Source organism: Nipponia nippon, unplaced genomic scaffold (genome assembly GCF_047370975.1).
Source record: "Nipponia nippon isolate SJK-2023a ecotype South Korea unplaced genomic scaffold, ASM4737097v1 scaffold_11, whole genome shotgun sequence".
Classification (NCBI taxonomy): Eukaryota; Metazoa; Chordata; class Aves; order Pelecaniformes; family Threskiornithidae; genus Nipponia; species Nipponia nippon.
In genome coordinates this window covers 17,941,338-17,962,461 of record NW_028262302.1, presented here as the reverse complement: position 1 = coordinate 17,962,461, position 21,124 = coordinate 17,941,338, and the positions used below count along the sequence as shown (strand labels likewise).

The window sequence follows — 21,124 nt, the reverse complement described above, 5'->3', positions numbered from 1 at the left end:
CCTGGTGTCCAACCAGGGTCAACCCACCACAACAACAAAGGGATAAAAGCTACTTTGGGAGAAGAGAAGGGCCAACAGCGTCCATGGAAGGGATGAACTCCAACAGGAGCGGGAAAGTCCTGCTGTTCTGCTTCAGTAGGGAACAGGCAGTTGTCTTAGTTTGCCAAGGATATATCTGGGCTCAGAAACCAAGGAGCACAGACTCGTGCAGAAAAACATCCAAGAAAATGCAGCTTTACTGACTGAGACTTGGGAAGATAACACCAAAAGGCAGAAGTTGCAATCCCCCATCCCTCTCTGTTCTGATGTTTCCTCCATGCACAGGCCATCTGCTCTGCATCCCACGCTCTGGCACTGGATTTGATGTTTCTTTGTAGCCAGAGGGTGTCTTGACCAGCTTTCCAGGGTGGTCAGAAATCCGAGGTTAACCCTGGCGTCAAATCATTTACCAATGTTCCTCAGGAACACAAAGCTGGTGATTCCCTGGGGCTTTTTAAGGATACCCACGTGGGAAATAGCTGGCAGCACTGCTCTGTCCTGGTGCATCTTTCATTTTTACAATGCGATACTGGCCAAAAGCAGCCTACAGAGAGATAGCGTAGCCCAAGGAAAAGTGCATTAGATTAAAAGTCAGGGGATATGATGCAAGGATACAGGAAATCTGCCTACATTGTTGCCTAGGAAATCCACTTTATGAACTTTCTGTACCCTTTACCAGGATCTGTCTGACGTGCGCAGGAGCGATGGTGGCACGCGTGCTCCTGACCGTAAGGACCATCGGGACCTTGGCAGATTTTACCGAGGAACAAGCGGTATCTGCGTCTCCAGGGCAGTTTCCTCCCACCCCACAGCGCGGAGCCGAGGTCTGGAGGACCTGCCGGCCCCCGGAGCAGGGAGGCGGCAGGGATGCTGGAGCCGGCTCCTTCAACCTGCAGGCTCTGGCCGCGGCAGGAGGGACCCGGGGACAAAGGCGGCCGCCCCGGGGGAGGGCGGGCAGCCGGGCAGGGCGGAGCGGGGCCGGGCCCCGGTGACAAAGCCGGTGGCGGGAGGGGGGCGGCAGCGGCGATGCCCCGTGAAACCGCGCTCCGCTCCCGGCCCGAGCCGGCCGCCCGCGGCTCCCGGTGCCTCCCCGCGCTTGGCGGAGCGGGGCCGGGACCGCTCCGGCGCCGCTTCCCCGGCGGGCGCGTTTTCCTGCCTGTCCAACCCCGCCCTTCCCCGCGCTGGTGCTCCCTCCGGTAGTTTTTCTTTAAAAAAAAAAAAGGAAAAAAACCACCACCAACAAAAAAAGGCAAAAAGGGGGTGGAAGACCTGGGGGGGGGCAGCGGTGAGCCAGCCGCGGCGGGCAGGGCAGGGCGGGCAGAGGGAGGGAGCGGCCCCGTCCCTTTGTACCTGCCGTTTGAAGGCGCCAGCCGGCCCCGCATTGGCTGCGGCGGCCGCGGCTCCAGTAACCCGAGCCGGCGGCGGGGCGCGGCGCACCGGGGCCCGGCCAGCGCCCAGCCCGGCAGCCACGGGGGCGGGGGAGGGCGGGGCTCGGCTCGGCTCGGCTCGGCTCGGCTCGGCGCCCCTCCGCTCCGCTGCCAGCAGCCGGCTCTCCTTCTCCGCCGCTCGGCTCGGCTCGGCTCGGCTCGGCGGGGCTGGGGCAGGGCCGCGCCTCCCTGCCCGGCAGGAGGTGGGACCAGCCCCGGCGCTGCCGCCCGCCTCCTCCCTCCCTCCCTCCCAAGGGCTGAGCCATTCCGGGAAGGCGCCGGCTCCCCCACCGCTCCTCGGCAGCGCCGCACCGGCATCGGCCGCCGCCGCGCCGGGCTCGGCCCCACGTCGCCGCGGGGCTGCGGGCGAGCTGCGGCGGAGCGGGGCAGCGGCGGCGGGTGCGCGGGGCCCGGCCTCGGGGAGCGGCGGGCGGCGGGGGGCCGGGAGGACAAGTGGACGGAGCGCCCGGGAGCGGGGGGCGCCGCCGCCGCGTAGTTGTTGTGCCCGGGGTAAGTTGGCCGATCCCCTGCGGGGGCTTCGCTCGGAGGGGGCAGCGCTTGGCTCCCTGCCGCCCCCGGCCCCCTTGGCGGGGCGCCTTTTTTTTCCCTCCCCCCCCACCCCGGGTTGTTTTTTTTATTATTATTATGGGGTCTGTGGGGGAGCTGATCTTCCAGTCCGGCGTTGCTCTTCTTCCTTGTCCAGCGCTCTGCGGAGAACTATAATATTTCTTCCCCGAGATGCTGCAGTGAATTTTAGTCCCAGGAAATCAGGCGAACAAAATAATCCGAATAACCCGGACCATTTGTTACCGTGTGTGAACAAACGCTGCCTAGGCACAGATGATGGCAAAAAATTCCCTGGAAGGGTCTAAAGAAGACCTGAGCAAAATTTCGGAAGAGGAGATGCTGAGGTGGAGCAAGGAGGAGCTGGTGAAAAGACTGAGGAAAGTGGAGAACGAGAAGATGAACTTAATGGTGGAACACGGCAACTTGATGAAGGACGTGAACCGGCGGCTGCAGCTCCACCTGCACGAGATCCGCGGGCTGAAGGAGGTGAACCAGAAGTTGCAGGACGACAACCAGGAGCTGAGGGAGCTCTGCTGCTTCTTGGACGACGACCGGCAGAAAGGCAAGAAGCTGTCGAGGGAATGGCAGCGCTTCGGGAGGCACACGGCCAGCGTGATGTGGAAGGAGGTGGGCATGTACCAGCAGAAGCTGAAGGACCTGGAGGCGAGGCAGGAGACCCTCCTGCGGGAGAACGTGGAGCTGAAGGAGATGGTGCTCATGCTGGACGAGGAGCGGAGCGGGGCCGGCTCACGGAGCTCCATCGACAGCCAGGCCAGCCTGACCAACCTCAACGGCGGCTCGGCCACCAGGGACGTGGGGGACGGGAGCAGCACCTCCAGCACGGGCAGCGCGGGCAGCCCCGACCACCATCACCACCACCTCCATCACCACAAGGCCGGCGACAGCAAGGCCGGGGCCATGCGGAGGTCCATGGATGACCTGTCCGCGCCTCTTCACCACCGGAGCATCCCCAACGGCCTCAACGGTGAGCCTCTCCCCGCTCCCCGCGCCCCGGCAGGCCCGCTCCCCTTGGCAGCGGGGTGAGGGGTGCCGGGGAGGGGAGCCCCGCCATCCCCCGCCCGGGGGGAGCAGCCCGGGGTCGGGGGGGAGGGCACCTCTGTGCGGGGGGGGGGGAGGGGGGGCTCCTTGGCTGTGTCGCCGGTGTCTGGGGCTGAGGGTTGGAGCCTTTTTTATCTGGAGGGTTGGTGTTTTGTTTTGTTTGTTTGTTTGTTTGGGGTGTTTTTTGACAAAAACCAGCCCGATTTTTCAGGGTTAAATAAACACCGGTTTTCCCACCTCTTCCTCCTCTCTCTCTCCCCCTTTAGATATTTTGGTTTACCTTTGGCTTGTTTGTTTGCTAGTTTGATAAGATTGATAAAGAGCCTGGATGAGATTTTGGAAGCATCTGATGAAAGTGCCGGTCTGCCCCAGAGAGCATCACCTGTTAGCTCCGTGGGCTCGCAGGGCAGGCTGGCTCTGGTGTGCTCGGCAGTTTTGGAGAGGTTCCCCCCGGCTCCGCTTCAGAAACAGGAGGTTTGTTTGTAGAGAAGAGACTGCTCTCGAAGGGACGCTGCGCTCACAGTTTTGCTCAGCCTAGTCGTTAAAGTTAGAAACAAGCTCCACTGTGAAATCGTGCCAAGCCTCCTCTGACAGTTTGTATTCAAGCAAAGTTCCTCCCGTTGTCTAATAGTGATCAGGCATTAAAATAATAATATTGGAATGTCTTTAAAATGGAGATTTTTTTTTTCTTTTGAAACCGAGAAGACCAAATGCTTGACTTCTAGAAGGAGTTGTTTGGCCAAGAGGGTTCAATAGGAATCAAACCAGACACCAGTCTAATTAATTGTTGTATATAAGACTCCTTTTAATGTTCTTAATCCTCTTTTCTGACCAGAGAGGACTATTTTCTGGTTGGGGTACCCTTTCCCCTCCTCCAAGCACATAGATGGGGCTGGAGCCCCAGAGGTTGGCTCCGACGGGTGTCAGCAGTGGATGTGTTTACCAGATAATCGTGCCTTCAGCTCCCAGAGCTTTTGGTGGTCCTGGTGGGACCAGGGAGTGCTGGTTCTTTTTTTGGTGATTTATGGCAGGCCCTTATGCCCCAAGAGATCTGAGGGCATGCAGCACCGATCATCCCAGTTCTCAAGTTCATGAATTTGCTGTGCGCGGTCCTGTTGTCGCAGCTGTGTGTCTGCATTCACAGCTGGAGATGTTGCGGCCACCTCACCCAGTAGACAGGGATTGCTGGTTTCAAGGGTGATCCAGTCACCAGATGTTGCAGGGTATAGCAAACGTCTTTAAATGTTTGTTGTTTTTTCTCTCCCTCTCTCTCTCCCCTAGTGCTGTGTAAATCGGAAGTATCTGGTTTGTAAATCTGCAGATAGCTTCTGCTCCTGATGTGACTTGACTTTATTTTCAGAAAGCATTGATTGCTCTGCACAGAGGCCCCGAGAGCACTTGGCAGGTATTGAATGTGCTGTTACTGTTTCGGGACAGAAGGGCTTTGCCGTTCTCGTTTGTGAACCTTAGACCGCGTCCCTTTTAGGTATCGACAGCTGACTAGGACAAAGCCAGTTGAACTCATTCCTGTTAACCCAGGGCTCTTGTGCGTATGGGACACCACCATGGCCTCAGAGCTGTCCCTTAAACCCGGTGTGAGGCACCGTGGGATTCTTTGCAGGGAATTCAAGTCATCCCTGTCTGCATGAAGAGGAAAGGCTCTGCTTGCAGAGCTCGGTCCTCATTGCCATCCTCAAACGCTGTGTGCGGGACGGTGCCCAGCAGCATCATGTGGAGGGGACTGAGCTGAGGCTCATGTCCTAGCCTGTGTAGGGTAAGTGTAGGAGGGGTGGTAGAGCACATGTGTATGTTTCCATGCATTCCTCTGCACCCTTTCTCCTTCTCCTGTGTAGAAAGGAGGCGTATGGGCTCAAGCATTTCAGATGTGACCTTAGGTTTTAGTGACTTCTGGTTTTGGGGTGCCTGTGGAAGACGGTCGCTGTGGGAAGCACTGAAGCTAGCTCTTTGCTTCAAACCTGCGGCTTCATTTCTGAGGGTGGGACAGATAGGATCAGCACTTTTAAAGCTAATAATCCTCATAAAGATGCAAACAAACCTGATTTCTCCACTTAGGTAGTGAAGCTGTAAAATGACTTGAATAGTTGTCATTCTCAGATAGCATCGGTATTCAGCAGGGCCATTTCCCTGACTGTGCCTTTGGAAATGCCTCTCAATACATATGCAAATGCAGAGCTTATCAGGCCCCTTCTTTGACTGACAGCAAGAAGTCTGGGAGGGGAGCTTGCCTGGGACCAAGCGGCATTTGGGTTAAGCCTGTGGCAATGTGGAAGAGCAGGGCAGGTGAACGTGGAGAACCAACCCAAGAGCCAAGTGGGTAGTGGAGCTGTCATGGAGCGGCCCTGGCAGCGAGCATCCGTGTCTCCTGGTGCCGGCTCTGCCTTCTGTGCATGCAGCTTAGATCTCAGCCTTTTTATATTCTTTTCCTGATGATTTTTTTTCCCCTGGGATAAAACAGAAGGGAGGAAGAGGAGAAAGTGTGGCCTTTCATTTTTAGGTTGCAAACTTCCATCTGGTTTGCTGTTGTTTCACATCTTTAAAACAGTGGATAACTAACCGGTGGATAAAGCAGAAGCTGCCTGGCCAGCTCAACTGATACAGCAACGAACAGCCCTCGAGTACTTTCTTACAGAGGGGAGAGGGGGATCTCAAATGGATGCAGGGTAGGATTTAGCATCTGTAGTAAGAACACAGCAGAAGCCTTGGACGCCTGGTGGGGGCAAGGCATGGTGAGCTGTTTGCTAGAGCACTTTTGCATACAGAAAAGCTGGGAAGTCCTGAAATGTGCTGCCCTGCTAGGGGTATCAGTGGGGCTTCGTGTGGTGCTCTGCTTTTCTAGGTATTAAGCAGGATTGCTTCACTTGTTTAGTGCTTTTCTAAAGGAGTCAAGAGTATGGCAGCTGTTAAAACACTCCTAGGGAGGTAGCTTTTTAATGAAATCTTAGCGAGCAAAGGTGGATTAAATATTTCTCATTTTCTCTTCAGCAATCTTTTGAAAGTGAGTTGGTAAGCCAGAGCTTGATTTATTGGCCCCAGTGACGCACACCAGTGTGAGGTGATGAACTCTATTTTTGAAATGTGAATTCAGTACAAATAGTAGGAGTTTAAAAAACAAAAAACCAAACCAACCTGTGATCCACCTTCCCTTCATTTTTCTGAAGTCTGTTTACTCTCATAAACTGGCTTTTTTGGAAGCTGATACCTGGAACCTGATGATTAATTATCCACTCATGGAAGATAAGGTAATAAGTAAACTGATAGTGTGAAAACGGCTAATATTAGATCACACATGTAATCTTACGCAGCTCTGGATGTTCTGCTGAGAGCCAAGAGAAAGTCTGCTCAGTCTGAAAGTAAATGGTGTTTCCATTCTCCATGTGTGAGCTGGGACCTGGGCTGTGGGACAGGGGCACCTCCAAGCTACGTGATGGGAGCTGGCCACCTGCATCTGTGTTGAGTGATATGCCTCAGTTCCCATAAATCTACCCACAGATCCAGGGCAGAAATCCAGGCACAGTTGCTGTGTTGTGCTTGCAAGTGCTTTGGCTTTCCTTTGTATGCATGGCGGGAGTCTCTTTGTGCGTATGTAGTCTTTCTGCCTGTCCAGCTTTAGGCAGCCCCTTTGGAGCGATGGCCATTGCTACTGCCTGGTTCTTGCCAGAATAAAACTGAATAATTTAAAAAAAAAAAAAAAAAAAAAAAAAAAGGCAGCCACATGGGTCATATTAACATGGCCTGGGGGAAGGAAAAAGCCTTCAGGTACCATAGGGTAAGTCCCAGGACTGTGAGGTATGTGGGAACATTGGGAGGAGTGACTCCCTGAGGCCAGGGCAAGGGCTTCCACTGGTTTTAGCCTTATCTAGATCTGACTGGGACAACTGTTTATCCATCTGCAAGCCTGGAGGCATACAGACTCACTAGCTGGTGATGTGCCTGGGACAAAATCCTGTGCATGCAGGCAAAGCTTTCAGGCTTTAGTTTTTCCCCCTCCATCAGCTGAATGTTGTTGTTAGAGCTTCTCCTTCACCTCCCACTGAAGCTGTTTGCTCTGGGTTCCCCAAATGGGCATTTGCTTTATTCCAGTTGGGTAAAATGTTAATGCATTTCTTTATCAATATGTACAGTTGGGTTTTTTTTTGTTTTTTGTTTTCTTTTTTTTTAATTATTAGAAGCATCAACACTTAAAAAGTGGTCAGAGAGGCCCAGAAGAAAGCCGTGGATGTGCAGATAGCCTTTAGTAGCAGAGCCATTAATCTGTGGCCTCTTGCTGTTGTCTGCTCCAACGGAAGAAGAATGGTCTCTCCGGGTGAGGGGGTGGGAAGATCTCTGCTTCTATTGATTCCCACTTGTGAATGTCCATGTATTTACCTAGAGGGTACGATATATTACAGTTAAAATGGTGGCAAAGAGAAATAGCTGTTCCCTGTGGGTTGGTATTGATTGGACATGCAGCTACCCTGTACTTATTTCTCCTCATCTTCACACACCCGTTAGGCCAAAGTCCTTTGTTTTTATTAGTGTATTTATAATCAATATACTTATTATTTACTGTGATGTATTAATGAGGCATTTGAGATGAGAAGATACAGGGGCAGAAGCAAAGGGTGAGGTTCATCCCATTTAATTTGAGATGCCTCCAATATAGACTTTAACATCTGCATCCCCTTGGGCTTCCTTTATTGGCCATGTGGAGAAAGGCACTTTGGTGTCATGATTTATGTCAACTATGTCTGCTTTAGAGGGAGAGGAGTTGTACGCTCATCGTGCTCTTTCTCTCTGCTGATGGGAAGGCAGTCTGGATGGCTGGTTCATATGCAACCATCTAAAGTCAGGTGAGATCACTCCTGTTCAAGGTGTTGTGGTGACCCTTGTCCACTCTTCCAGTGCAGCTGTGCTAACCCTGGTGAAAGAGGGGAAATTGCCTTTCTCAGTAGCAGTCAATGTCACGCCTTGCAGTCCCCACACCGCCTGGGCACAGCAGCCTGGCTCAAAGAAAGCCCTGTTCTCTGCAATGGAGACCTCTCGGAGCTCACTGGACTCTGCCACGCTTGAGCAGAGGTTCGGCTACTTGACCAATTAATATCTATCTTATATCAAGAGCACTTTTCATCCTCTGAACATTGCTTTAACTTTTCTTTTTTTGATACTGCCATATTTAACCTGTCGGTATTTTTGGTGCTGTAGGCTGCTACATGCAGGTTCCTTGTGATCAAGCCAGGAAACCTGTCCTGGACCGGTACGCTAGATGCAAAACTGCTGTGGAAACACCTGTTTCCATCTCGTCTGTAAGTTCAATGAGTTCTGCTAATAGGCTTATCCATAATGAGGTCTCAGACACTAAGGGTACAGCTTGCGTTTATTGTAGCCAGTAGTCGTTGGCCACTCGTCCAAGGGGCTTCAGTGGAGTGCTCCACTTGAGGCATCTTTGTCGTTTTCTGCTCCTGCCTTCTTGCTGGGGCACTGGCTGCGTGCCAGCCCGCTGGGCTGCCAAACTTCAGGGTAGCTGGTGTCCCTGAAAACAAGGCTCAAGACACTTAAACTAGGTCCTAAAATTGGGCCGTATCTGGAAAGATATTCTCCATAGTAGTGCATTCAAATTGGTTTTTCTCTTTCAATTTTCTACAGAGATACCTTGTTCTCAGCTGTCCTGTTGAAGGAAAAAACTTGTATTGATTAAAAGGCAATTTTCTATGGGCCTTTGATGGAATTATCCACTTGCACTTGTCAAAAGCAATCAAAATAAGGGGAATAAACTGTGTTGGTTACATGTAAATGATTTGGTCCTCTGGAGGCATTTCATCAAATAAAGCTGAGGATCGAATTAAATGGTGATCTAATTAAGTGGCAGGCATGGGAACCCAAAATGCAGCCTTGGCAGGTGTTACACTGGGTGTGTGTGGAGATGAGGGGCACAAACACTGACACTAATAGAAGCGTTGCATCTGAGAGCTTGAGGGTTAATGCTTTTGTGGGGACGAGGTTGACCACATCCGTGCAACCTGGGTGATACTGGAGGCCCACCCTGGGAGGCACTGGGCTTTTTATCTGCCCCAGCATGGCTGTGGCCTTGCTTGCATCTCACGCAGAGATATCCATGGCAGCGTCTGCTGATGTTGTCCCCTCAGGCTGGTCCTGCAGCATCTTTCTGTATTGGGGCTGCCCTTTGGAGATGCTCTGGGAGCACAAGGATGGACAATGGCTGATCTCACTGGTAGGCAAGATGGAGGTGAGGTGCTTAAACTGGCAAAAATGTCTGGTATACATCAGAAGGCATGGAGTGAGGCAAATGAAAAAAATTATAAGCCCATTTAACATACACTTAAAACGCTTGGCCACAGGAAGGGTGAAGTTCTTTCCACGCTCGCAATCAGGTCTTAATGCATCCCGCTGCAAAACACACGACATTGCTCGTGTGGAAGAGGGAAGGTTTGGGGGCTGCACATCCAGTTTTCCTGTGAATTAGCAGCGACTGGCTGGGTTTGCTTCTGCATTTTTAACCTGACTTTTTGTCTGCCAGCCAGAATTCATCCTGCCCTGTCGCCAAATGTCATCATCCCCTTGTGGTTAACTTGCTGCAATTCATGAAACACTTGGCTGCCATAAAGAGTTATGTGCAGAGGTTCCTCCGCACGCGGAGTGGGCAGAAATTCGCAGGCAGCGCTGCTAGGCACTCGCACACTAACATGTCCACCAAGAGAAAGTTGACCCACTTCTGCAAATAGATAACTCCTGGCAGAAAAAGTAACACTGTCTCAGAGAATCTGTCTTTCCCTTGCCTACTGAATTGTGAAGCAAAAAGTAAGCCCGCTCCATCTTCTGAATTAACAGTGAGGTAAGCTCAGTACTTCCCATTGAAATGAGTGTGTAAATCAGCCCTTGATCTGAGGAAGGCTTAAAATGGACACAATTCATTTGTGATTTTTTTTTTTTTTAATATAATGAGTGGTTTTGTTAGTGGATGAGGTGTGTAGAGTCCAGGACTCAGCTGCTCTTAGGCATTAGGGAACATTTATCACCATGGCAATTGAAGGCTGCTGTACAGGTTATTTTGAACACTTTTCTAGTGACTCGTGTCTGGGCCGAGACCATTTATGCCAGGTTACTTTGGTCCCCGTGCATACAGGTATATGGATACTCTTCCCTTCCTTAAATTGCTTCTTGCCTTGCTGTTTGCCCCTCTCGGGAAGCTCATTACTTGTACTCACTTCTTACCTCCCGGAGCAGTGGTGGTGCCAAATGTTCACCTTGCTCAGGGACTCTCCTGCAAAGCGTCTTTGTGAAAGATTGTCCTTGCGAAGTAGATTACAGGTCATTTCTCGGTTAAATTTGAGACTGGGGCACTCTGACAGCACTTAACGGAATGCTTTAATATTGCGGCTGTGTCGCCTGGCTTAGCAAGTGGCTATAGACCCTCCACTTCCAGGGATCTTGTGGTGAGATTGAAGCCATACTAAATCTGATGTGAATTAGCTCATTGTCTGCATGAGTTTCTCTTACAGGCTTGTAAGATGGGATGTCTCCTGTCTGCCTGGGGTGGCTGTGGTGGGAGAGGGCTGTGCTGTCTGTAGTGGAGGACCGGCAGCAAGTGCTGGGCTTATGGCATCAGGGCTTTGGCCAGCTGTAAACTGCAGTTGCAGGGATGACACGCTAGCTGTCTTGTGTGGTTGCGTCAACCCCGGCTTGCTGGCAGAATTAGTTCAATCAAAGGTGGAGTGCTCTGAAAAGCCCTTCAGATGTTGCTCCATCCCCCAGCTCCGTGCAGTGATGCTCAAGACTGCATGCTGCTGCTTTTCTCCCATTTCATCCCCAAACTCCTCTGCTGCTGGGGTTGCATTTGCGTGCAGGGGAGTCAGCGGCATTTGGATGTTTGTGGGAGATGGAGGATGTAGTGTGTAGAGCAAATGGATGGAGCAGGGCTCAGGCTGGGAGGCAAGAGGAGATGCTGCTGGTTCAAACCGTCTCCAGAGCAGTAGGATGCTCCAGGGCTGCCTGTGCCTGGGGGGCTGGCAGCCGTGTCTGACCTGTCCCTGCCTTCCCGGAGCAACGGAACGAGGCCACGTGGTGCTGAGAGCCCCGCTCCGGTGCGGCGGGGAGAGCTGCGCAGCGGGCGCTGCTCTGTCCTCTCGCTGCAGAAGACCCGTGGAGAGGGAAGGAGCAGGCAAAAGGACCACTCGAAGTAGAGCAGTAAAACCAAGCCATTATTTCAGAAAAGAAGAAAAAGTAAGCCTTACGTCATTTCCAGTCCCCAAAGCTTAATATTTCTATGGAAACCAATGCGGCAGGAGGCTTGCTGTCAGTCTCTGATCTAGTGGGGTTGACTAGATTTAAAAAATGTTTGGCCTTCCCCACATCTTCCATCCTGGATCATCTGAAGACAGGTTGCTGCGTGTCACAAATGCAGGGTTAAAACCTGCATTCCTGGCTTCTGACTTTCCATTAAGTGCTAAGCAGTCTTTGGAGGGTTGGCATCCATCTTTCATCTGCAGTTTTTTACTTGCTAAGGTACATTTCATTCACTCTATGACACTTATTGATAATGTCATGGCCTATAAATGCCACTCCTGTGCCACTGTGCTCCTCGAAGGATGGCTGTGACTTTGTATCAGGCCGTGGACCGATGAGTAGTGTGGTACATCTCAGTGCCCAGTGAAGTTACTGCGGGGACGCTGTTGGAGTTGAATGGAGTTAAGACCTGGACTCTTTATACTTGCTTTGGTTTTTTATGCAAAGGAGATTCATAATGTCCTTAATCTCTACAAAAGGACATAATCTGGCCTGTTTAGGTAATAGTCCGCTTGATTTTTGTGTAGCCAGAGGACTACCCCTGGTTATACACGTGGAGCTATTTACTGTTGTCATGTCGATGTTTTCACCGTTTTTCCCGCATTTTTGTTTTTAGTAGAATCTACTAGAAATGGCTCCAGGACAACCTACATAAAAGTCCACTGTTTTATGCTGGAGTAGCATCATCAGATGCTAGCAGAGTATCAGTAATAAAAAACCCCTCATTTTGGTTGATGCTGAATCTTTTTCAGCTCCTAACAAAGGCGTTGAAAAAAATCTTATTTTTATGTACAATCTTAAAGGACTTTTGTGATGCACAGTATTCTTTTGTCTTCCTGCTTTCCTTTTCTAATCTCCCTTACTGTGGTTTGCAGTCTCATATTTATATATTTCCCAGCAGCTGAATATAACTTTGATCTATGCTCTGGATCTGCGGAGCTTTTAATCCGTTTCCACTGAGTTAAAAGCTTGTTTGCTGTTGAATGTGATACGTAGTTACAGGTTATATGATCTTCACCAGCAGCTCATGCATTGCACAAAGATGGCATATTGTGAAAAACTCTGATAAAATGTCCCCTTGTTCGTTTCCCTGATTGCAACTCAAACCCAGCATGGGAGTAAGTCAATCGTTCGCTCCTGTGCTGGCTGCTGATACACCCGTCCTTTGCTCTATACCTATGTACTCACTTGCTTTATTTCAATTAGTCATTCATTCCTTTGTGATGTTTATTTTTGAGGCTACAAACCAGCTGAGTATTTCAGCCAGTGCAGCAGGCTTTCTGTCTTCCAATTCTGATCACATTTACGGTGTTTTCCCTTTTCATCCTCCTAACTGCTTGTTACACCTCTTAAAAGATGGGGATCAGTTTTTAAAGCTTGCGCGTTTGTTTCTCTTTGATGTCTTGAAACATGATAATGTACGCCTTGTTTGTGGAGATCTTCTCTTGTGGAGTGGCTGCAGGTTCCACCTCAGGAAAAATAATGATTTCAGCAGCTCTGAGTCCTCCAGGCCATGTTGATGTAGCTGCACCAGCGTGACTGTATTCAACCATCTTCTGAAAGTTGTTCTTTTTGAGGTTTTGGTGTAGCTATTTGCTTTCTGGATTATGAGCAGTTTATTTGGAAGTCTCCCATGCTTGTCTCCTGGCCTCTCGTAAAAATACAGTCTTCGTTTTACAAGGTCAGTTAAAACTGTATTGTTTTAGGTGTAAGCTTTAAAATAACAAAAGAAGGATGGATGGTTTTGCAACTTAAAGCACTGGATCGGGATGCAGATTTGGTGCGCTTTCTCACTGTGACATGACTTTCTGGTGTAGTCTTAGGTAAGTGATGTGATCTGTGGTTCTCATTTTAGTCAACCAAGATAATATATTTCCTTTGTCTTCTCCAAGTTTCTTGTGGTTCATTGGGTCATTTATAACATGCTCATACAGTGCTCAACAGAATTAGACCCTTCCCTCAGATGGGGCCTCTAACCATTGCTATGATACCAGTGATAACAAACAACACAGGTTTTGAGTTATAATGAGCTAGCAAGGAAGGAGCAGCCTTTATAGTAACTCCAGACATTTCTAATTCCCAGTTTTGGAGTTGCTTCAAGTTCTGTTTCAGCTTTACTGGGACAAAAAGCACTTTACGTGTTGGGGTGCTTCTTTCTATATTGTATATACTTCTTGGGACCGCAGGATGATGAAGTATGGACAGTCTCCAGCCAACTGTCAAAACCAGAAATTTGTGAAATAATGATTCTTCTCCGAAATGAGAAGACAAGGAGCAAAATGAGTTAAAGAGCAGTGTTTGCCTCTCCACAGCCAGAGACAAGTGCAGAAAGATGGTGCTGCTGTCACAGCAACAGGTTACCTCGATACCTTTCAGAGACTGGGGACAGCATTTTTTGTTATTTTGGCTCATCCTATCTGCATTGCCCAGATGAGTATCATATTATATATGTGTATTTAAAATCCTGTTTATCTGGCAGTCTAGAGCAGTTTTGGCTGAGGTGAAGAACCACAGCTGTGAAGTGGATGGGTCCTTGTCACGTTGCTCCCCATGTCACCGCAAAGCACTGGTGTCTCTGCCGTAACTGCTGAAGACACCTCTCCTCTTTCCAATTAAATTCTTACCTGATCTCTTGATTGCTCTATTTCTGACGTTGATAATTTGGTAACTGCTAACAAGCCCTGACTGAAAAGTCATCAAAATCACTCTTGGGTGTGAACCCAATGTTTCTTAACCACCTTGGGCTTTTATTCCCATTTGCGTAGTGGAATTTGTAGGGCGGATCTATTTGTCAGCGTATCACCGAATCATTAGGAGGGTGACAAGACTGCAGTAACTCTTCCTAGGCAATTATGTATGAAAGGTTGTCAGTATGAGTAGTATGGGAAGTTAAAAGCCTTAATTTTCATTTGGAATTGAAACCCTAATGACTTTCCACTCCCACAGCTCATAAAGACCTTGTTTCAGCCTCAAGTTGACCAAGAAAAAAGGGGGGAGGGGGGGCTCTTTTATTGCAGACTTTTTTGTGCAAGATTTTTATGAAAAAGCAGATTTATGAGTCACTGTTCTTTGTATAAAAGATAATTACTGGAGTATGAACCTCAGAAAAGTGACATGTTATGACTTTGCCGCTAGCCACGCAGTGCGAGCTTTTGCTTTATCTCTTTTCAATTAGTTAATTTAAACAACATCTCGGTTCGAAAGGACTAATTATATTCCTGTTTGTTGTTTGCCTTATACACTAAATGTTTTCTATATGTAAAGCTAAGCAGCAGAGAGGGGGAGAAAAAGGATCGCCCCAAATGAATGCTATTTAATTATTTAAAATGATGGGTGTAGATCCTGTGGGGTTACGTGGATTGTTGTGTTCAGTCACATCCATCACTCGCAGCGTAGTAAGGAAGAAAAACTGGATCATGCAAATCCTTTTGTTAACCCTAGGAGCATAATTAAGTTCCTCTGGAAATTTGTTCTTTAAAAACGCATTCCTCTAAACAGCAATGTTGTTTAATCCATGCTTAAATGTAAAGCTATGTGTTTATCCGCTTCTGTGTGTTTGGTTTTTTTTTTTTTTCTATAAGTAAAGAGAGCATTTTGTAGCACAGTAGCATCTGCTGCCTAACGCAAGCGAGAGCAGCGGGTGGGCATGTAGGTAGGGGTGGCCGGTACAGGTCACACTCCTGCTTTGGCTCTGCAGCAGCAGGTCAAGAGTTTGCACAATGGCAGGCGATCCGGAGCATCTCCGTTTTGGGGATCCACCTGGGATACCTGAAGGGCATCTTCTGTTCAAAGGACAGGTGCTCAGCATTTTCAGAGCATTAAGTATTCTGAACGTGATTCAAACTTTGCTCTTGGAAGTACCTGAGGTGACTAGCTAATTTTCTTGGCCATGGAGCTGTGCACTTGAGAAAGCGTCGTTGCAGAGCTGTAAATGCCCTCCGTCCATGACAGCATAGGTCCAACAAGCTTTCTGATCCCACAGCTGTGGAGACAAGTCTGCTCAGAGTCCTGCAAGATGAGGAACAGATCACATAAACAGCAGCTGATGCAGTTGTTGGAGAGGCCGCTGTTTTTCCTTTCAGCCCGTTATAGCATCTTGGCCAGGTTGGACAGGGAAGGTTTCCGATGAAAAATCTGCTGTCCTGTCCTTTTATTCTGCCTTATTTGGATAAAAATTAGAGGGCTGTCCTTTTCTTATTTGGCAGTTCAAAGTGAAGCAAATACAGTATTTTTGGGAAAGGCTTGGAACTGGCCCTGTAAAAGGAATGTTATCTAAAGGGTAAAACTCCCTGACTGTGTTGTCTAAGGATGGCAATATACGAATTTGACCTTTTCTTTTTAAATGAGGTATTTCATATCTGGATTTAAACCAAAACCATATCAAACACAAAGGGAGAGGGTTGTTCTGTCAAAAACAACATCTGTAGAGCTGGAAGGAAGGGCTGGGCAGCATGGGGTGTGTGGCATGGCATGGGGGGCCATGGAGGTGCCCACATCCTGGACCTGTTGCGGGAGGGTAGAGAGCAAGAGGGCAGCTGGGGGGAGAACTTCTGTCAAGCTGACATGAAGCTCTCATGGAGCCCTTGTGCTGAGCTGGGGGGAAGATGTCCTCACAGTGGGTGAGGAGTGGGTGGCAAGATTTGCCTGCCTAACTCAGGATGGAGCTGGAGACCACTGCAAAGGGGTGCGGCAGCAGCCCGAAGGAGGAGATGGAGTAAATGAGTCCAAAGATGTGGTTTGGGAGCTAGCTGTTATTTTTAACAGCCTATTTCATTGAACTGGAGTGAACTCCCTCCAGCACAGCATTGACGATGGTGCCTGGAGCTATAAAGATTGTATTTTGATCAGCAAGTCAAAAGCAAGTCTACCACTAGTTATGAATACATTTTCAGAATTACAAGCAAAGGAGATCCCAGAATAATAATGGGCAGAAAAAGTTGCCTGAAGGGACCAGTTTCCTTGATAAATGCTGGAGGAGGTGTAGACCTGAACTTTGCACTCCTTCCCATCTCAGCTTTTTAAAAATGTGCAAACAGATCTAGTACCTGAGTTTTGAACCTGTTGGAATCCTGAGTAGACATAATGCAAGATGGCAGGAAAACCAGTAATGATGGAGTTTTCAAAATACAAATGGTTCAGTTGAAGATGTGTGGGGTAAATGAGCAAAAAAAGCGCCTGTGTGTCCTGTGCTGTATGTCGTTGACCCAGTTGGTTGTTCAATGCTGAAGTCTGATCTGTGTGTTTCGAGTGACAGATCTGGGTTCTGAAGTGCTTATGATTAGATTAAGACTGTGTAGTAAACCTTAATGGTGCATGAAAAGCTACTGCTGGATTTGCAGTAATACGTACTTTTCTGCCTTAGAACAACATGAATAATACTTTATGGTTGTATAACTCCTTCCAGACAAGGAGTCTAGGAGTGCTTTGTAAACGCTAATGAGTTTGGCCTCATAGCATATTTATAAGCCCGAGAAGTAGCATTATTACCCTTTTTTTATGATTTGGATGTTGACTAGCCTAAGTATGCAAAGAGCAGGCAACAGAGCTTTCATCTTCCAACCCTCAGTCCTGGGCCTTATCTGCAGGACTCGGTAGGCTTTCTAAGTGTGTCTGAGGCATGCTCAGAAATTTACTGTGGATTCAGTCCAGCAAAAGGGTTGTTTTTTGCAAACCTCTGGGTATCCATTGTAAAGCAAAAAGCATTGTAATTATTTGATGGTAATTTCTTGCTCGCCTTTTCGTTCTACAGCAACAGAGACTGAAGCTAATCCTCTACTGGAATGAAATCAGTTTGGGCATTATGAATATCGTTTCCATGCCCAGAACAAAGAGGCTAAGCTAATGTGAATGAAAACTCCTGTTATCTTTACATGGGAGTTGCAGGTGGGTAAGGAATGTGAGGTCAGCCGGGATTGGGAGCAGATAATTGCCTGTGTCAAAGGGCAGTGAGAGTGATGCCTGTGAAAAGCGCCCTGCAAAGTTGGTGGGATGAGGCACTGCGATGGACACACAGAGATTTTTCTCTAGCAGCTTCTTCAGATGTTCATCCCAGAATGTCTTCACATTTATGTAGAGGGATGTTCTGCAACGTGAGCATCGTCTGGATTGTAGATAAATTTTATAAATGTTTTGCATGTGAATTCAGTGTTTGGTGACAATTGGCAGAAAGACGGTTCTAGAGGGAGAAGTTCCTCTTTAGCTGTAGGATGAGCATATGCAAGCAGGCATTTCACATACTGCTCTCACATTCCTAACCTGAAAAGCTCCTTCCAGATCCTCAGTGCTTTTTCAAGGACTGGAGACCAGTGAGGATCTCAGCTGTAAAGCTCTAGCTGTGGAGGCAGTGATCTTCATGATATGGATATACATCTACTAGCAGAGTTGGTTGTTAAGATGAGCAGCATTTGTGGTCTCAGATACTCCCTTTTTGCTGGAGGTGGTCAAGCCAGGAGACTAAGGGGATCCTGAGGCTGTTTTCAAGCTCCAGGTTAGGAGGGATGGTAGTGGGAGTTTGGTGGTGAGGATTGGAAACAGGAGAACATACCTGTATTTTCTACAATAGTTCTATTGGAAAAGAATTGGGGAGTTTCCTAGGAAGATTTACATGTGGTTGATTATTAGTTTGTTGGCACAATGGAAACTGCAATAAGCAGCTAGTTGGTACTCGAAAAAAGGTACAGATTTTCTTTTTTTCAGAGGCAACTGCTTTTTTGACTCTCTGTCTTTACACATGTAGATCAAACTTGTCTCAGATTTTGAGATGTTACCGCACTGAAGAAGGCCATTTTTTGAGGCTTTTTACATCCAGTTAGCTGAGTTATACCAAGGGTGAATTTGGCTCACGGTCTTGTGCTATGCAGGTTATGACCATGTGAACATGAAGAGGGCTGTTTAGTTTCTGTCAAATTGATACTAAGCATATAAATGGCAGCTGGGGTCATAAGCAGAAGGAAGGAAAGATTTGAAGTGTACGATAATGTACATTACCTGAATGATATTGGGAAGACAGTCTCTGGGATATCACTGTTCCCTTCTACCATGACACCCACAGACCCAGAGCTATGAGAGCTATACTACACCGTGTGTTCTGGCGCGGGAATTGTGTTCAGTGTGTTGCTGCACTTCAGATGTATGTCTCACTGAATTAAATGGCGTTCAAGCTGTTGGCTGCTCCATATCACTGACCCGTGTTTTCAATCTGATTCTGGACTATTAAATGCTATATTGGCATGGGACCTTTTTACTTATCTGGCTACTTCTAGGTTGCATTCCAGCCTCAGCTCTTCAGCACAGGACAAAAGCTCTTCTGAAACGCTGTTTGCTCATGGCTACAAATAACAAACTTCAGGTGATTAGCAAGAGGCTTTGGCAAGTTATGCAGATACACAGGGTATTTCAGTATTTGACGTGGCATTCTTGCAGAGCTGGGAACTGGAGCATCCTATAGAGAAGATCTTAGTTGACTGTGCAGTGCTTAATCTTTCTAATGCAACCCAGAATGTGTAGTGAAAGATCTAGATAATGCAAGAAAACAGTTATTTATCTGGGATTAGCCTACATAAAACATTTACATTGAGCAGAAACTAGGCCAAAATACCATTCTTTTGTAAATGGTGATGATGAATTGCGACCTGATCCAAAGTCCTTTGAAGTCAAAAGAGCCTTTGTAGTTCCTTCAGTGAATGGACTTTGGACCCTGGACTTTGGCTGAGTGGACCCTGTGGACCCCTGGACTTTGGCTTAGTACTATAGTCTATGTCTATCAGTGTTCTCATTGCAAAGAAGAAAGTCTTAGTTTAAAAAAGAAAAAAAAAATCAACCCCATCCCCCCAAGCACCCAAGCAGGCAGACCAAATAAGCAGAGTGCAATTAATATCATATTTGTAACAAACTCTCAGGTTGGCTAGTTATCAATGCCTCCTTATGAAGAATAGCCTGCCTGCTTTTCTGAATCCCTGCTCTGCCAGCAGTGCACAAGGCATTTTCCTGGTGATTTATTATGGTAGGAGCTACAGAGTAATCCTTGGTAAATAGATTTATACATGTGACACTCTACTGAATGGGAGATTTATACTTGGCTATTCCATTGCTGCTTATTACCATATGATGTTTCATTGAATGCAATTATATGTCTGCCTCAACTCTTTAAAGGCTAGAAAGGTTTCACAATATTACTATCTTCTTCTGCTCAGCAGAGCCTCACAAAGAGGCACTTTCCAACGTGACAGATGGGGTTTGTGGGTTTTGGCTGTTAGCAGGACTCGTAGTACTGTTGTGCTGAAGGTGTTTTAGAAGTTGAGCTTAGCTTTGCCAGCTGCCTGAGCTCTCACGAAGTTTGGCGCTGCAGAACTGACCTGGTCTTGTAGACTGTTAGTTGGGAAGATCCTCGTAACTCCTACAGGTCTTAGAGGATGTGTAGGTCTTTCCTCTTGATGAATTCAGTCTAACGTATTCATTACACTAGCTGAAGATCAGAACAGAGTATTTTCTCTAACATTAGGAGAATGATTTAGATTTTTATTAGCTGGTATTTTTCACCTAGTTTCTTTGGCACAGATTCTACTATTTACTGCTGCTATCTGCTACATTTTTAATCAGAAAACATTCTCATTAAACTAAAATAATCTTTCCCCCTTTGGAAATCAATACGATGTAAAATCTTTTCAACACAATGGCTTAGAGCAATGGGATCTGCTAGGTATTTTACTTAGTATAGATATTTTGGGAGACACCCTGGCTGCAGTGAGGTCTGTGGCAAAACTTCCTTGGAAGTTTTGGAAGGACTAGGATTTCACTTCTTATTTTCCGTTTGCCCGTAACTTTTCGTTCCCGGCTAGTGCATGTTACTTCTTTAATGATTTCATTTTGACGTGGCTTTTAGAAACCATGACCTTTTTTGTCCACGGTCAAGCCCTGTGTTGCTGCGCCCTTGTGCTCTGAGACCTCATTCATAAACATCTCTCCAAACAGGACTCTTTATCCCGTGTCCAGGGATGCGAGAGAATCCCAAACAATAGCGAGGCTGAGACAAAAGCAGCCATTGTGGAGGGGGCGCTGGGGGGGGAGCATGGAGGGGCCCGGGAGCCTCAGCAGGCTGGGACCATTGTGCCCGTAATTGGATTTCTGCTGGCGGTGGCCAGCCGGTGGGAGCGGGAGCGGGACCTGCCGGGGCAGGCATGCCGCCGCAATAAACCTGGCAGGGATTGGAGGAAGCAGGTGACCTTTATACCCCCTGTTGTTGAGCGAGACCTAGTACGGTACGAATGCACCAGGTTGCAAATTTATTAGTGATTAGACACAAAGATAAGCCTCAGCACATTGCCTAATCTGCAGAGCCTAATTCCAGGCATTGAAGCCAGGGATGCTGATGCAGACTGAGCGCCCATTCCGTCTGAGTGAGCCGGGGTGACTGCAGACAGTATGATGGGGAGTTTCTGGATAACCTGGGTCTAGGGCAGATTCTGATCAGCCTCTGCTGTGGGGGTGCTGGGACACGGAGGCAGGCACTGGAAGTGTGGAGTTGGGAAGAGAGTCATACAGTTGTCTTCAAACCCACCTTAACTTCTGTGATGGCTGATCAGAAGAGTATTTGCAGTGAGCAAGGATTGGTCCTTCCTGACAAAAATAAGATGAAGGCTACAGCCCAAAGTAACTTGTCAAGTGGAGTATTTAAGGGGGAAACAAACTCTTCCATATTTCCATTTTTCCATCTCAGGCTGTTTCTGGGTGCT

The 21,124-nt window shown here is 48.0% G+C and overlaps 1 protein-coding gene across 4 annotated transcripts in view; it reads left to right on the top strand.

The window, feature by feature from the left end:
- Window positions 1–760: 760 nt before the first annotated feature.
- CCDC85C (coiled-coil domain containing 85C) overlaps window positions 761–21,124 on the top strand; it is a 115,273-nt gene continuing 94,909 nt past the window's right edge. Inside the window, exons 1-2 of one of the 4 annotated variants that reach the window (XM_087746992.1) lie at window positions 761–812; window positions 2,170–3,018. In XM_087746992.1, the coding sequence (XP_087603118.1) occupies window positions 2,307–3,018 (712 nt within the window). In that variant the 5' untranslated portion in view covers window positions 761–812; window positions 2,170–2,306. Of the gene's footprint in view, window positions 813–1,827; window positions 3,019–21,124 lie in introns of those variants that run through there. The other 3 variants (XM_087746991.1, XM_087746993.1, XM_009467493.2) reach the window with 3 other exon arrangements.